Genomic DNA, 15475 nt, shown 5'->3' with positions numbered 1-15475 from the left:
AAAAGAATATGAAATCTCTGGTCTGGTTTAAAGAATACGAAGGTGATTTAAAGTTTCGAAAGCAATGGTCTTCCAAGAGAAGTCTGCTCACGTGGCCCTGCGTTGTACGAAAGATCATCTGGCGGTTTTATCCGTGTCATGCTGGCTTTATTTACACGTCTCAGATTGAACCACGGAATGTGGTGATAACAGTTTAGCAAACACAACATTACAGCTGCTGCTGCTACCAAATCGCCTGGGAAGAGTAACAGAGACTCATTCAGAAAGACAGAACGGTTACCGCGTGTGCTTGTATGTTCCCCTAACATCGGAGGCTTCTGATTTATAGAGGGAAATGCGTAATAAAAATAGCAGTGGCCACTAGTGTCGTTAAGCAAATGCACAAAATAACTGTGTCTCCACACGCACTTGACTCTGCCATCCCTACATCTCAGAAAGAACGGATTGTATTTCTTACTACAAACTTGAAAAATCAGGGAGGCGTAAGTCAACTCGTATGATTTAGGGTCTCCTCTATGACAAAGCCCGTGTCACAATATGATGGAAGAGATGAGAGCATGGAACTTTCCAGACACAAAATTCAAATTTCATAAGGTTCCTCTGTTTTCTTATGCCCTATAAAGAAAGAGCGGCGCTCATGGTAAGAAAAATGCCAAACGTGTAACCTAAAAATGTGTATTATCATATGGAGATGAATGTTAAGATTGCCATTTTTCCACGGTGAAAAAGCAAAACCGAAGTCCTTTGGCTAAGTTCTGTCATCAGTTGAATTCAGGACAAATCATGTGCTTCCTTTCAAAGCAAAACCAAAAATAAATCAGGAGGCAAATTCACGTCTCCAATGACTATGGCCCTGTAGGTGCAATAAACTAGCTTTGAGCCTCTGGGAGAGAATTCACACCATCAAAATGAATTTACAACTCAGAATTAATTATATAATCAGTGTGTTACGTTAAATCTCTCCCACATGTTCTGATGTTGGGAAAAAAAAAAAATCCTCATTTCTCTATTAATTACCTAAGCCAAACCAAGGAGATAGTCCTGAAAATTGACCATGTCAGAAAAAAAATCCTTCTGACATGTTTAAAAACTGAGTAGTATGTGTCACAGGATGGGAAGCATTCCCAAAAGCGATCAATGCAAAATTCCATCTCAAGATCTTTCCAATAATTGCAGCTATCTAGAGCAGAGACACAAAAATATAACTTTGGACTTTCCATGGGAGTATATTTGGTCTGTTTTATCCTATGGAATATTAAAAGCCTGTAATTTGAAAGCTTGGAGGATTATAAACACCAGAAACAGACTGAGTGGCATTTAGCATGAAAAAGAAAAAAAAAAAAACCTCAGCATCTGTCATAACAAAGAATAAGAAGCAATATTTCTGATACATGAGATTAAAAATTATTCTTTGGGAAGTCTGGCTTACTGCACTGGGAACTGTCTTTAGGATTTCTTCCCATGAGATGTCGAGTGCGTGTGCGTGCACGTGAACAAACGTGTGTGAACTCGCGCACGCACACAGTCAACTCCAAGGTGTATGCTGTTTCACTGGGGAGATGTCTGTTCGTTACACAAAGTGCTTCCACGCTGACTGGGATTTACCAGCACGTTTCTTTGGCGTGTGAAAAGAACCCCACTGCTGGAAAAAGTAAAAGGATGAGCATCATCAAGAGGAAGGTGTTGATAAGACACAAAGGAACAGTCGGCAACAGTCTAAAATGACGATTTGGAATGTGGAGCTCAGGAAGATTTATTTCATGAAGCTTCTCCGAGCCAACGGACGGACGCTACAAATACCATCCCAAGGCAAACAGGGCTAGTGGTTTTCTAGAAGTACTGAGGCAGCCTTCTGTCACTACTGTAGGTAAACACACAATGCTTGGCAGTTGTTGATTTTGCTGTGTGGGTGCCTTCGATTTTGTTTCACTGCCCGACATGACGTGCCAACGTTAATGAAAGAAGCCATCACACTATACTGATTATTTACTTAGAGCACCATGTTTATAGTTTCAATCTTTGTACCGATAGGGGCTCGACATGGGAGAAAACACTCCATAAATGTAAAACAACGCAGAAAAATGAACCGATACATTAATGACAGGTTTCCTGCCTGACCGTGTGGGAGGGTCAAAAATAAACCTGATTTAGGCCAGAAGAACTGGATTTGTGTTACTATCCTATCTAGTTAAAATTTCTCTTAATTTGTAGATGGGGGAATTAATACCAAATGTAATGGTCTGAGTGCTGAGTGGGCTCAAATATATAAACACAGTCTGCACATTGTAAACACTCTACCAATATTATCTTTTAAAGTTTACTTATTTATGCTGAGAGAGAGAGAGAGAGAGAGAGCACACAAGTGTGTGCGAACAGGGGAGGGGCAGAGAGAGAGGGAGAGACAGAATCGCAAGCAGGTTCCAGGCTCCAAGCTGTCAGACAGAGCCCGATGCAGGGCTTGAACCCACAAACCATGAGAGCATGACCTGAGCTGAAATCAAGAGTTGGACGCTTAACCTGAGCCATCCAGGTGGCCCTATTCATATTTGTATAAATATAATTATTTAACTAATACTTACTCGAAATAATATTATTACTTTTGGGTCATTTATTACTTCCTAGAAATTATTACTTTTCCCTTGAGGAAAAGAGAGACATATTCGCCTTCCTATCAATTATCCTGTAAACTCACTGGAGAGTCCGGATTTAGGGGAAACGCCTAATGATGGGGTTTCATTAGGAAAGCCGAGGAACAGCTACTATCCTCAGAAAAACAATGACTGGTGGATGACTGAGATACAATGTCCAATGTACTCTAATTAGCATGATGTAATAATTTTAGGCAATGAGAAATTAAATATCCAGACACAGTAGTCCGTAAAGACAGAGTCTCTGACTTCATTCTGTTAGAGCACGTAAGGTAATAGAAGGATAGACAATCCATCTAATTTACAGTCTATCATATTTCACAATATTGGGAATAACATATTGAGCAAATAGAATCCTTACAGTAGAAATCACATAGAAAATACATAAGCACTAGGAATATTAGTGAGACTGATAGTAGTGTGATGAGTAATGCTTCAAAAGGTCAGATCAGGGGCACCTGGGTGGCTCAGTCGGTTAAGCGTCCGACTTCAGCTCAGGTCATGATCTCGTGGTTCGTGAGTTCGAGCCCCGCGTCGGGCTCTGTGCTGACAGCTCAGAGCGTGGAGCCTGCTTCCGATTCTGTGTCTCCCTCTCTCTCTGCCCCTCCCCTGCTCACACTCTGTCTCTCTCTGTCTCTCTCTCTCAAAAATAAACATTAATTTAAAAAAAAAAAAAGATCAGATTAATGACATTTCTGGATGACCTCAAAAAGTAATGAAGAATGGGGCGTTTGATTTTTAAAAGAAAAATCTGAGCAAGTCAGTGTGTCGGAGAAAAGGCTGCTGGAAATAGGGAAGCCAATCCCTTCTCATTCAAAACATGCATAAACTGATAATTAAGATTTGGCTGGAATCCATTTTAATATTAAAGTCTTGAAAGTAAGATGGTCTGGTAGAAATGGTAGCAATTAAATCACTTCATCACTAAAAATCACATTAAATCAAATTAAAAGGAGTTAAATTAGAGCAACCATTGACTTTATTTCCCTGAAAATCATCTTAAACAGGTCCTCTGCAATTTGCCCCGCGTATAAATCGCATATGCCCTGAAAGTGTGGGTATGTGTGTGTATTAAACTATTGCTAACCTTTCAAAGATACTATCTGACTTTGGGTTTTCTTAAAAATGCCATACTTTATCATTTCAAAGTACCACTGTTCTGTCACTAGGATAAAAAAAAATCACTAATCAAACTAATTTGCTGTGTTTGGAGCATTCATAAGAAGGCGCAAAGGAATCCCAAGCGAAACTACTCTCGCTGTGAGATTGTAAAATAAACTTCCTCCAAGCATGACGGTCTCCCCTTTAGGAAGTACTATAGTTGGGATGAGAGAGATCTTTTTTTTTTTCTGTCTAGAATAAGAAAGCATAATGAATGGGGCATAGTGGGCCTAGCCCACTCATCCGAAGGACTGTGCAGGTTCAATGCCAGCAAGAACTCCTGTGAAATATGTATGCCACATGCTCCTCTACTTAAGAAGGTTCTGCCTGGGGGGCGCCTGGGGGGCTCAGTTGGTTAAGTGTCCAACTTGGGCTCAGGTCATGATCCCACAGCTTCTGAGTTCAAGCCCCGCATCGGGCTCTGTGCTGACAGCGGGGAGCCTGGAGCCTGCTTCTGATTCTGTGTCTCCTTCCCTCTCTGCCCCTCCCCTGCTCACACTCTGTCTCTCTCTCTCTCTCAAAAATAAATAAACATTAAAAAAATAATAATAATAATAAAAAGAAGGCTCTGCCTGGGATGAGTGGACTAATCAGTTTGGAGAATGGAAACCATGTTAAACACCGAAACTGATGGTTAAAAACGGACTTAAATTTTAACGACGGCATCCTAATTTGTGAAGAGAGGGTAGAGATATCATATTAATTTGCATCCTTTCATGGTAAAATGGTCCACAACGGATCCATAAAAATGTATTAGATGTTTACGTTTTAGTTTTTTAAATTTTATTTTTATTTTAGAGAGAGAGAGAGCGAGCAGGGGAGAGGGGCAGAGGGAGAGAGACTCCCAAGCTGGTTCCATGGTCATGTGGAGCCCAATGCAGGGCTCAATTCCATGACCCTGGGATCATGACCTGAGCTGAAATCAAGAGTTGGACACTCAACCGACTGACCACCCAGGCACCCCTATAGTTATATTTTTTTTGAAAAAAGTTTTTTAATGTTTATTTTTGAGAGAGACAGAGACAGAGTGTGAGCAGGAGGGAGAGAGGGAGACACAGAATCAGAAGCAGGCTCCAGGCTCTGAGCTTGTCAGCACAGAGCCCGATGTGGGGCTCGAACTCATGAGCTGTGAGATCATGACCTGAGCCGAAGTCAGACACTTAACCGACTGAGCCACCCAGGTGCCTGTGATGTTTATTTTCTTAAAAACATCCACATCTGTTTTTCACCCGTTACGACACGCAATGGCGTCGTCCCGCGCCCCCCTCCCTCGCCAAACACTGTAAGACAATTGTTCATTCATCGATAATTCTAGAACAAATCATTCAAGTCCTATTTCTGACAGCCGAGTTAAAAGCACACCAACTCACAGTGCAGACATCACAGCACAGATTCTTTATGATAGCAACAGACAGGGTTTTGGTTGTTTTTTTTTTTGTTTGTTTTTTGTGTTTTTGGGTTTTCTTATTGTTACATGCCCTTATGATTTCTTCTTGCTGATGTTAATAGTAACTGTTGAATATTCTATGTAAGCATTTGTTGGGCTGGAAAAAGAAAGAAACTCTAATGCAAGTATTTATACCTTCTGCAATGAAAACAAGATATTATTGCTTTGCGTGACCTTTCCTAAGTATGGGATACAGCATTTTACACAATAGTTTCTTGGTTCATGCTTCAATTACTGACCTTTACTGTGTAGAAAATTAATGCAATTTTCATTGTAATCCATCCGTACAAATAAGGTCCACATAGAAGAATTCCACATATGGAATCTAATAGAAATCGGAAATGTCAGCTGATTGCTGTTGGCTGAACTTAGCCATTCTCTGTTTGTTCAGGGGTCCCCAGCAAACTATACTTGTAACAAGCAATTTCTCGCGTGGGCCATCAGGAATAAGAGAGAAAGATTTCCTCTCTTCAAAGTTTAGTCTGTACCTTTAGTTTCCTAAAAGCCAAAAAACTAGTCACCTGAAGGTTCTAGGTTATTTCTGAAGGCCCCCCCCCCATCTCCTCCCCCCCACACAAAGGGAGACAAAATCGTGCAGTCTCATTTGGCTTCCGTGGTCACCCCCACGGACGTCTTGACAACTAGAAGGAACAAGAGGCTATAGTGATGTCATTTTACAACAATCCCCCCTCCAGACAATAAACGTATGACAGACCCCAGACCACGTCCTGGTTGGTGCATCAGAGACAGGCAGAAGACGGGAATGTGCCCATCTCCTGAGGAAACTCTGCCGAGGGGCCCGGACTTGCTTTCATCTTCCACAGTCGCCTGTGATGGTATTTGGTGGGAAGGGGCGCTGGCAATTAAGGAGTGTCACTTTCAAGATGGATAGTTTGGATAGAAAGGAGTTTCCTCTGTTCTTCTGGTTTGGAAGGAAACGGCTGTGTGTTTATAATTTGTAAACAGCTCATCGCTCACTGGGTGTGTTACAGTTCCCAGAAGCCTGGTCTGTCACGTCTAACATGCAACAGAAGCCAGAAGGGCTCTGTGGACAAGCCCCTGGAAACAGCACACTGTGGAGGGCAACAGCCCGGTGCCTGTGTGGGCAGGTCTCTGAGGAGCACATCTCAGTCGTGGAAGCTTGCTGTATGCGAAGAAATGATGGACTGTAATATATGTGTATGATGTGGGCTCCAGAAGTCTTGAAGCTGAAAATCCCTCCACACTTTACAGCTCTCGTAGCGAAGTGCGAGTGGAAAGATACTGATAAGGACCGCAAAGCTCGCCCGTCTCCCTAACAGGTGAAGGGTTGTGTTAAGCAGAAGGAGGCATAGAGAGAAGTCAACACTTCATTTTAGATTTATTCCTCTGGATGATATCATAGACATATAAAATTGAGGAAGCAAACACGCATGGCCGTGCTATGGCTCTTAAAGGTCCTGTGAAAATAACGACAATCAACGCATCTCCAGAACAGACTCGCCCCGAAGGAAATGGGGAACGTCGTGATGCCAACACCCTCTGTGCGGATCGGGTTTGGCCCATCTGCCGTGGGGAGGGCCATGCCTGGGTAAATGCAAGAGCTCCAAGGCTCTTCCATGTAGATGCGATGGTTCCAACTCAGTTGTCCTTGCCCAGAAAGGCCTGAAGGACAGCCCAACTGGCTCTACCTCCAGACTCCCAGACCCCCGCAGACAATCCTTGGGGCACCTGAGTAGACGGGCACATTGTGACAACCACTGGTCTAGACCCCACGGCCTGGATATGTTGCCTGCCAGTTTACTGAACCCCACTTTCTCATTCATTGCCTTCTTGTTGGATGCCCTCCGCAGATGGGCCACAGACACATGGTCACGATTATCTCTAAAGGGCAGATGACTCCCTCTTCTACGGAGGGCTCATTTCAACAGAGCCAAACAGAAGGACATCTTCCCCACTTCCCAGCCTTGGTAAATCAACTTTTAGAATTCTGCTTAGTAAAGGTTTAAAACAATTTCATCAGTGCTTGAGTTTATTTTGGCGAAACATCCCACCAGCACGCATGTTAGCCTGGCTACAACTTTTTCGCCCTCAAGGAGTCACATCAGTCGGAAGCAACTCACATCAATCCGTCGAGAAGAAAGTTGCGTCTGCGTGACCCTGTTCTGGAAAGAGTCACTTCCGTTTAAAACACATTCTACTGTATTTTATCATTTTGCTATTAGCGATCATTTTAGCACAACAAACAAGATTTGCTTTGTAATCCACCCAAGTTGTTTCAAATGGGCAAAACCATCTGGCTTGCCCAATTAATTTTAAGGCTGTTTGTGTCACGGAGCCAGGGTTTAATTCGCTGCTATCTTCTGGGCATTTTATACTGGATACTTAACTCTTAAGATTCCCCCGTTTGCCCCCTTCCCCCCTCCCGCAAGCCTCCCAGGTGCTCCCCTCGCAAACCCCATACACCCACAGGTTCTAGGGGGCTGGAAGTCGATTAAGCCGGTAGCATCTCATTTGGCATTTCACTTTTTTTTTTTTCATTATATTCCAGAAGGTTTGTCTGAAAGCGTAATGACAACAAAAGCAGCCGATTTGAGAGATTCTCCCAGGAGAAGGAAAAGGACAGATGTACACAGACATATAGCTGAAAACACTGCCAGCAACAGCTGGGAAAGTGACAGGCTCCAAAGTGGGTGACCACCCCACGGAGCACAGACAGGAGGCTAAAGGAACAGCAGTTTCACTTGGTTTACTTTGGACTTTCTAGACTACCTTTTATGTACCTTTTATACACCAGGGGAAGGCTCACCTTCACTCGCATCAAATGACAAGCCTCCTATAGGTACGCTTTGTATAATATCTCCGTTTTCCCTTACATTTTACCCCTTTTATATCCTCCCTTACTAAGATCTTTAAAAACCGATATCCTTTATAAATTACAAAAACATTCCTATCCCGGACACTCCATAATGCCAACAAACAAACAAACAAACAAACAAACAAATAAATAAATTTTTCAAACAGGGTTTGACTCAACCAGGTAAAATGCCATCTGCGGACGACACGAACGTTTCCTTTCGCGAGCTTTCCTGAGCACACGTACCTTGTCGTCATCATACTCCTCTTCGTCTACGTCTGTGCTCTCCTGAAAGGAAAAAAAAACCACAATTTGTTAATATGACATCCGCTGAAACGATCAAATGCAAATTAAACCCGTACACACTTTGTAAGGTTTTCTACATAATTGACGCGCTAGTGTTTTGTTTTGTTTTTTTGAATACATTATAACCTCTTGGAAAAAATAGTGGTTTGAAAGTTCAGGGACGCTGTGGCAAGACTATAAAACAGGATGCATAATCTACGTAAAACTTAACTATAAATAAAGCTATTAGGCGAGTGCCCTTTGAAGGCACCCAGCCTTCGAACTGCATTGCCAAGCTGTACTTTCTGTAAACAGTTGGTTCTTATTCTGACAAATGAGCCAACTGCTACGTTAAGGCTGAGAACACCGTACTCGGTTGGTGCTAGGCTCATTGTTATAATGACTGCTCTTTTCCTTTGGGGCCGTTACTGAAACATTAGACAGTAGGAAATGCATTAGTCTGAATATAATCAATCTCAAGAATAAGTTACAGGTTTCTGTGCATTATTATTGTTTTCCTTGTGATTTGGGGAGGGGGGTTGAGGGCAGGGGAGGGGAGGACACTTAGCCTCTGACTGGGACTAACAGGAACCTGGCTTTTGTTCGGGGGCCGAAGCACCAGGTGCCGGGAACAGGCTTGTTCAGATTGGTCTAGCCATCTCGGCTTGGGGCGCCCGGGTGGCTTAAGTTGGTCAAGAGTCCAACTCTTGACTTCGGCTCAGGTCACGATCTCACGGTTCTGGAGTTTGAGCCTCACGTGGGCCTCTGCACTGATGGTGTGAAGCTTCCCTGGGATTCCCTCTCCTCCCTCTCTCTCGCGTGCTCGTTCTCTCTCTCTCAAAATAAATAAACTTAAGAAAAGAATCTTGGCTATTTAGTAGATAAGTTGTAATCCCAACACTGCAATATTTAAAAGCCAACACATGTTGGTACCCAGTCCAGCGGGTTTGGCAGCTCAGACAAAACGCTGGGGAGTAGAAAACCAGGGTGGCTTTTGAGCTTGAACGCTTACCTTTCTGCTCAACCACCTTGCAAAGGTCAGGCGTGCTGTTTAGATGCCGCTGTTCCAGTAGGAAACAGAATTGTCACTCTCACGTTCTTAAAAAAAAAAGAGTAACTCTGAAGTATCCAGAGTCCTCTGCTAGCCGCCATAAAACCGCTGAGCAGTTACCAGGCAATTTCTCCAGGACTGGTACTGTATTACCCCCAGAATTCCCCTGAGCGGCAGCTCGCAATGTGTGACAGTCCGCTGATGGCTGGAGAACTCACCTATTCACCGTCGGTGGTACACATTTCATGAAAGCAAATGGGTAAAAACACATGCAATAAAAACACATTGTGGGAAGAAAAACATTGTGATTAGGAGTTAGAAGTCTTCAGCCTGGGACAAAGTCTTCGGCTTAAGACACTGTTCCAGCACTTTGTGCCACGTGACCTTGAGCAAATCACTTTGCCACTCTGGGGTTTAGTTCCCTCAAGTATAAAGTAAAAACAGTAATCCTCGCCTCCTCCGTGGTTATGTTATCACGATTCAAATAGGCAACAAATTTGGAGGGCCTGGGTGGTGCGGTCGGTTAAGCATCCAACTTTTGATTTCAGCTCAGGTTATGATCCCACGGTTCGTGAGATCGCGCCCCATGTCGGGCTCTATGCTGACAGCACAGAACATGCTTGGGATTCTCTCTTCCCTTCTCTTGCCTTCCCCTTCCCCTTCCCCACTCACACACACACACACACACACACACACACGTACTCTCTCTCAAAATAAACTTAAAAAAATAGGTAACAAATTTGAAAATGTTCTGTAAATTAAAAAGATTTTATATACACACACATTTATATACACATGCACTTATGTATACTTATGTACCCATATGTACATGTATAGACACCTGCCTACGAATACATACACATTTCTGCACGCACACACACACACACACACACACACGCTATAAACACACATACCATAGATGTAGCTGAAAAGTAAACATGATCAGAAATTGTAAAAGTGTTATATGCTAACTAACTTGGATGTAAATTTAAAAAAAAGAACACTTCTGGAAGTATAAAAAATGAATAAACCTTAAAAAATTAATTATTTAATTTAATTTAATTAAATACAAAAGAAATTGTAAAAATGTTAGTTGACAGCACATTTTACTAAAGATGTTTCTCTGAAAATTCCCTTCATCTGCACCTGTGAAGCTTAGTCCTTAAGCAATCCTGTACTTTAAAGCTATTTACTTATTAGTTTTTTCTAGCATCTTTAGGCCCCTCATTATTGATATATGCCCGTGGCTATTGCATTAAACAATCAAATATCAAACAGAATAGAATTCTGAATTTGCTTGATGTTTCTGCTCCCTGCCTAAACACTCTTTTCTCTACTTCCCTTCTATCCCAAATGACAGCAAAACATCCTTTTAATATCCATTATTTCAGACATTTTAAAAAAAATAATAGCATTGTGAGGAAAAGTGGGCGAAGTTGGTCAGCTTTTGAGTCTGGAAAAACCCAATGTGAAGATATTTTATTATCATGTCTCAGGATCTTAGATTTCTGTTTATTTTTTTAATGTTTATTTTTGAGAGAGAGAAAGAGGGAGGCAGAGTGAAAGCAGGGGATGGGGCAGAGAGAAAGGGGGACACAGAATCTGAAGCGAGGTCATGGTTCTGAGCTGTCAGCAGAGAGCCTGACGCGGGGCTCGAACTCATGGACCGTGAGATCATGGCCTGAGCCGAAGTCGGACGCTTAGCTGAATGAGCTACCCAGGCGTCCCTCTTAGATTTCTGTTTTAAAAATTTGGTTCTTGAATCTGGGATGCCAAGATAATACCAGGAAGCAAGTCTATAAATACAAGTTCCTGCCAACCCAGAGCAGGAAAAGATTCTTTGGGCTGGGATACGTGGAATAAGGGAAGCCGAGTCAGAGAATAAGTATGACAAGCAGATGCCGGGGTAGGTCTTTGAGAAGAGGCCTTGCGGGTGCTTCCTTTAACACCATGGGAAGCTTGAGATTTATAAGACCTGGGCACCGCAAAATAGAAGTGCCCACGGCCACTCGCCCTCTGATTTCCCCGGCAGTTGGCAAAGCTCTGAAGGCTTCAGCCAGAGGCAAAAACTGCAAAGGGTGTTAGGGTGGAAAGGCCTGAGTTAGCCTCCCAAATGCCTTCTGTGTCTTGAAGGAGCTCAAGGAGACATCAAAGGCGTCTTTTCAGTGGATGGGAAGGTAATTCACAGTAACCTTGCAATGAACCAGATGGGCACACATTGAAATCCGCGGCCAGCATGGTAATGATGACTAAGCACCCGGGGGGCTCTCCTCATGCTAAGAAGGTAGGTCAAGACTCAGGAACATAGCCTAGAAGAAACGCTCCAGGTTACACCCAATAAAAGTCCTCCACTAGAACATGAACGTGTGTGCCAAGTTTCTCCTCGTCTCTCAAACCAAGAGCACTTGGGCCATGATTTGGTGGTGGTGGTTTGCTGTCGTTCACACGTCTTTCTCTAGACAAATGTCACAGTTACTGGAATCTCTGCTCACCTGGCTGTCCTGGATGCTGCCCGTCTTCCCTTTTGTGAGAATGATGAAATTGTAGATGAAGAGGAGTAATAAGGCCAGGGGGACCATGTACAGTTCAAAATTCCAGACGGCGACCAAAAATACCTGATTGGAGGACAAGACAAAAATCACTGCTTGAAAAATCAGGACGGGGATCATTTTAAAATCCTTCTCATTGACTTAAGGAAATTAAATCCAGCACACTCTGTCCATGGTAGCTTTGAAGAACAGTTACAGACAGGGACACACGCATGCGCGCGCGCGCACACACACACACACACACGCACGCACGCAATTAACACAGTTTTAGAACTGAAAGTAAAATGAGGAAGGTATAGAGATAAGTTGGCCAGTCGCACTCCGAAATGGACAATACAGTAGCCCCATACCTGGAAGTCCTGTTACCCTGTCAACCACAGTCGGTTTTTTGCTCCTAGATTTACCAGAATTTAGTAAAGCAGTATGGAAAAACCCAAGGTCTCACAGAGTCCGGCCACAGGCCAAATTTTGCCAACAGTAAGGTTTACTTGAACTGTAGAGTGTGAGGACTTTTGAAATTGGCTGCCAGTGTTTAAAAATCCAAATATGCCAGATGAAAACTTCAGATAGCCAAAGTCTCTTTAAAAATCTTGAAATTTTCTAATTTGGAGGCTGGCTGGTCACAAGGAAATGATGGGCTAGAACTGTGCTATACCTGCCCAGTTTCTATCGGCCTCTGAGTTTGTGACCATTTCATAGAAAAAGTCACTCTCATAACATATCAACTTAGAAGAGGCAAATTATTGCATCTTAAATATTAAATCTTCCACTCCCAAAGCAGTATTGTTTCACTGATTACTGAAAACATTTTCTACCATGCTAGAGTTTTATTTTTGCAGATATTATAGATTTCCTTCTTATATTTTGGTTGCTATTCTGAATTTAATCATGTATTGTATTATATGTTTCAAGAAGAGAATTATTTGCTTTAAAAGCTAATAATTTGTACATACCAATTTTTAAATTAGTAACATGACTAAATTTTCATACTATTTTTTTTTAATTTTTTTCAACGTTTATTTATTTTTGGGACAGAGAGAGACAGAGCATGAACGGGGGAGGGGCAGAGAGAGAGGGAGACACAGAATCGGAAACAGGCTCCAGGCTCTGAGCCATCAGCCCAGAGCCTGACGCGGGGCTCGAACTCACGGACCGCGAGATCGTGACCTGGCTGAAGTCGGACGCTTAACCGACTGCGCCACCCAGGCGCCCCTTTCATACTATTTCAAATAGCTTTTCATTTCATTTTTTGGGGGGGATGGGAGTTCTAAGAATATAGTCACACAATCTACAAATGACCTGCTTCTGTTTCCTCTTGTCTAATATCTATAACCTTCTAATATGTGTACTTCCTTTTATTATTACTAACTAAACAATTTTATTTTTTTTTTTATTTTTTTTTTCAACGTTTATTTTTGGGACAGAGAGAGACAGAGCATGAACGGGGAGGGGCAGAGAGAGAGGGAGACACAGAATCGGAAACAGGCTCCAGGCTCTGAGCCATCAGCCCAGAGCCCGACGCGGGGCTCGAACTCACGGACCGCGAGATCGTGACCTGGCTGAAGTCGGACGCTTAACCGACTGCGCCACCCAGGCGCCCCTAAACAATTTTAAATAAAACTGTTGAAAGGGACATCATGGTCTCACTCCTGAAATTAATGAAAATGCTTCTATTTTTCTATCATCAAGCATGATGCTGACCTTTAGTCTGAGCTATATAAATCATTTCACATTAAGAATACACATATAATAAATCATTTTTAAACTAGAAAGTTGACATACAGGCATTCATCTTATTATTCTTAATATTTTAAAAATATTTCAGGAATCCTCCATGAAAACATTTGAAAAAGGAAAATATTTTTGAAATAAGAATACTTACATCAATTTCAACGAGGGTTTATTTCTTATTATTTTTAAAATCAGGAAAGGAGGAGGGTTTACTATCTTTTAAAACAAGGAAGGGTTTTTTCCTTTTCATTTTACAACCTCAACACGTTGTATTATATTTATAATTTCCTAATATTGAAGTAAACTTGTATTTCTGGAAGAAACCTCTTTTTAACTGGACTGTAATTGTCCTTTAATGTACATTTGTATGGTATTTGCTAACACTTGAAGATGTTTTTGCATAGATACCCATGTGTTACGTGTGTTATTTATTTAACCTTTTTATATTATTTTCAGGTTCTGGCAACAGGATTATTTTGATGCCATTATTTTGGTATACTCCATTCTTTATGCCTAGGATAATTTTTTCATGTCATATTACTAAATAGTCTAAGAATGAAAAAAACTTACATAGAGCAACGTAACTAATCCCCATGCACCCACACCCATGAAGTCTTGTCAACGTACTGTCACTTTTCTTTCCAATTTATGTATTATTCTTCCTTTTTTTTTAAAGTAAAACATGTCAGATAATTGTTTCCCATGTCGATCTTCACCTGCTCCCTCAACCTACTCTTCCCATTCCCAGAAGCCAAGCAAAAATAGATGTGAATCTTTGCCTAAGGACATTGAAGGTTTATATTAGAAATAACATAAACAACATCAAAATGTCCGGATCATTCTAAAATGTTTTATTCAACAGCATGTTTCATAGATTGTTGATGGTGTAGGTATAAATCCACTATATTCATTTTAACTGATATATGGTACCCTGTTCAAATGAATGTTTTGTAATTTATCCATTATACTCTCTTATCATTGAAAATTTAAGTAGAAACAGCAGTTTTATTTTTTAATGTAGTCAAACATATTCATCTGCAATCTTAGATTTTGTATACCTTTCATGTTCAATGTTCTACTTAAGGAATCATATTCTACTCTGACAGGATAAAGTTATCTCATCGTGTTTTCTCCCAAAAGACAACTGTATGTGTGTGTTTCTTATTTTGTCTCAAGTGTCTTTTGGTTTATAATTGGAAACAAGCTTCCAGTTTGAACTTTTCCCTTATAGTCAACTTTTACAATCAGATTGTGGTACCGATCCCTAGTTTTTCACTGTTTTCATTGCCATTTCCGCTCCATACCAAGTTCCCATAGGAGAGTGTTTACTTATGTACACGATAATCCTTTCCATTGATACATATTTCTACTTTACAAGACCACATCTTTAACTGTAGTTTAGTAACCAGATGACATATGAGTGAACAAGTCTCTATTAGCTCACTTTCAAATTTATCTTGGGTAGTTCTTCATACTTTACCCTTCCACATGTATTTTAGAGACAACTTGTAACAGTCCATAAAATTCTTGGTGACAGTTTCATTGGGATAGCCTTGAATGTATGTTTGTTTGGAGAGAAGTGATATCTTGATATTGGCTTTCTGAATCATAAGGATATAATCCATAATATATGGATTATATCTCCATATATTCATGACTTTTATATAATATCTCAAAATACTTTATTACTTTCATCATACTGACTTTGCATATGTTTTTTTACTATTTTGCTAAGTAACTTAAGACTTTTGATACTATTATGAATGG

The 15475-nt window shown here is 41.3% G+C and overlaps 1 protein-coding gene across 8 annotated transcripts in view; it reads right to left on the bottom strand.

Moving 5' to 3' along the window:
- MCTP2 (multiple C2 and transmembrane domain containing 2) overlaps positions 1 to 15475 on the bottom strand; it is a 241814-nt gene that overhangs the window by 25201 nt on the left and 201138 nt on the right. For 7 of the 8 annotated variants that reach the window (XM_045448740.1, XM_045448739.1, XM_045448741.1 and 4 more), the window contains 2 exons: positions 11921 to 12043; positions 8339 to 8380 (listed from right to left, as the gene is read on the bottom strand). In XM_045448740.1, the coding sequence (XP_045304696.1) occupies positions 8339 to 8380; positions 11921 to 12043 (165 nt within the window). Of the gene's footprint in view, positions 1 to 6604; positions 7401 to 8338; positions 8381 to 11920; positions 12044 to 15475 lie in introns of those variants that run through there. The other variant, XM_045448743.1, reaches the window with a different exon arrangement.

The sequence above is a fragment of the Leopardus geoffroyi genome, chromosome B3, assembly GCF_018350155.1.
Source record: "Leopardus geoffroyi isolate Oge1 chromosome B3, O.geoffroyi_Oge1_pat1.0, whole genome shotgun sequence".
NCBI classification, from domain to species: Eukaryota; Metazoa; Chordata; class Mammalia; order Carnivora; family Felidae; genus Leopardus; species Leopardus geoffroyi.
Note: the sequence above shows the minus strand (reverse complement) of the source record. Positions and strands in the feature narration are given on the sequence as shown.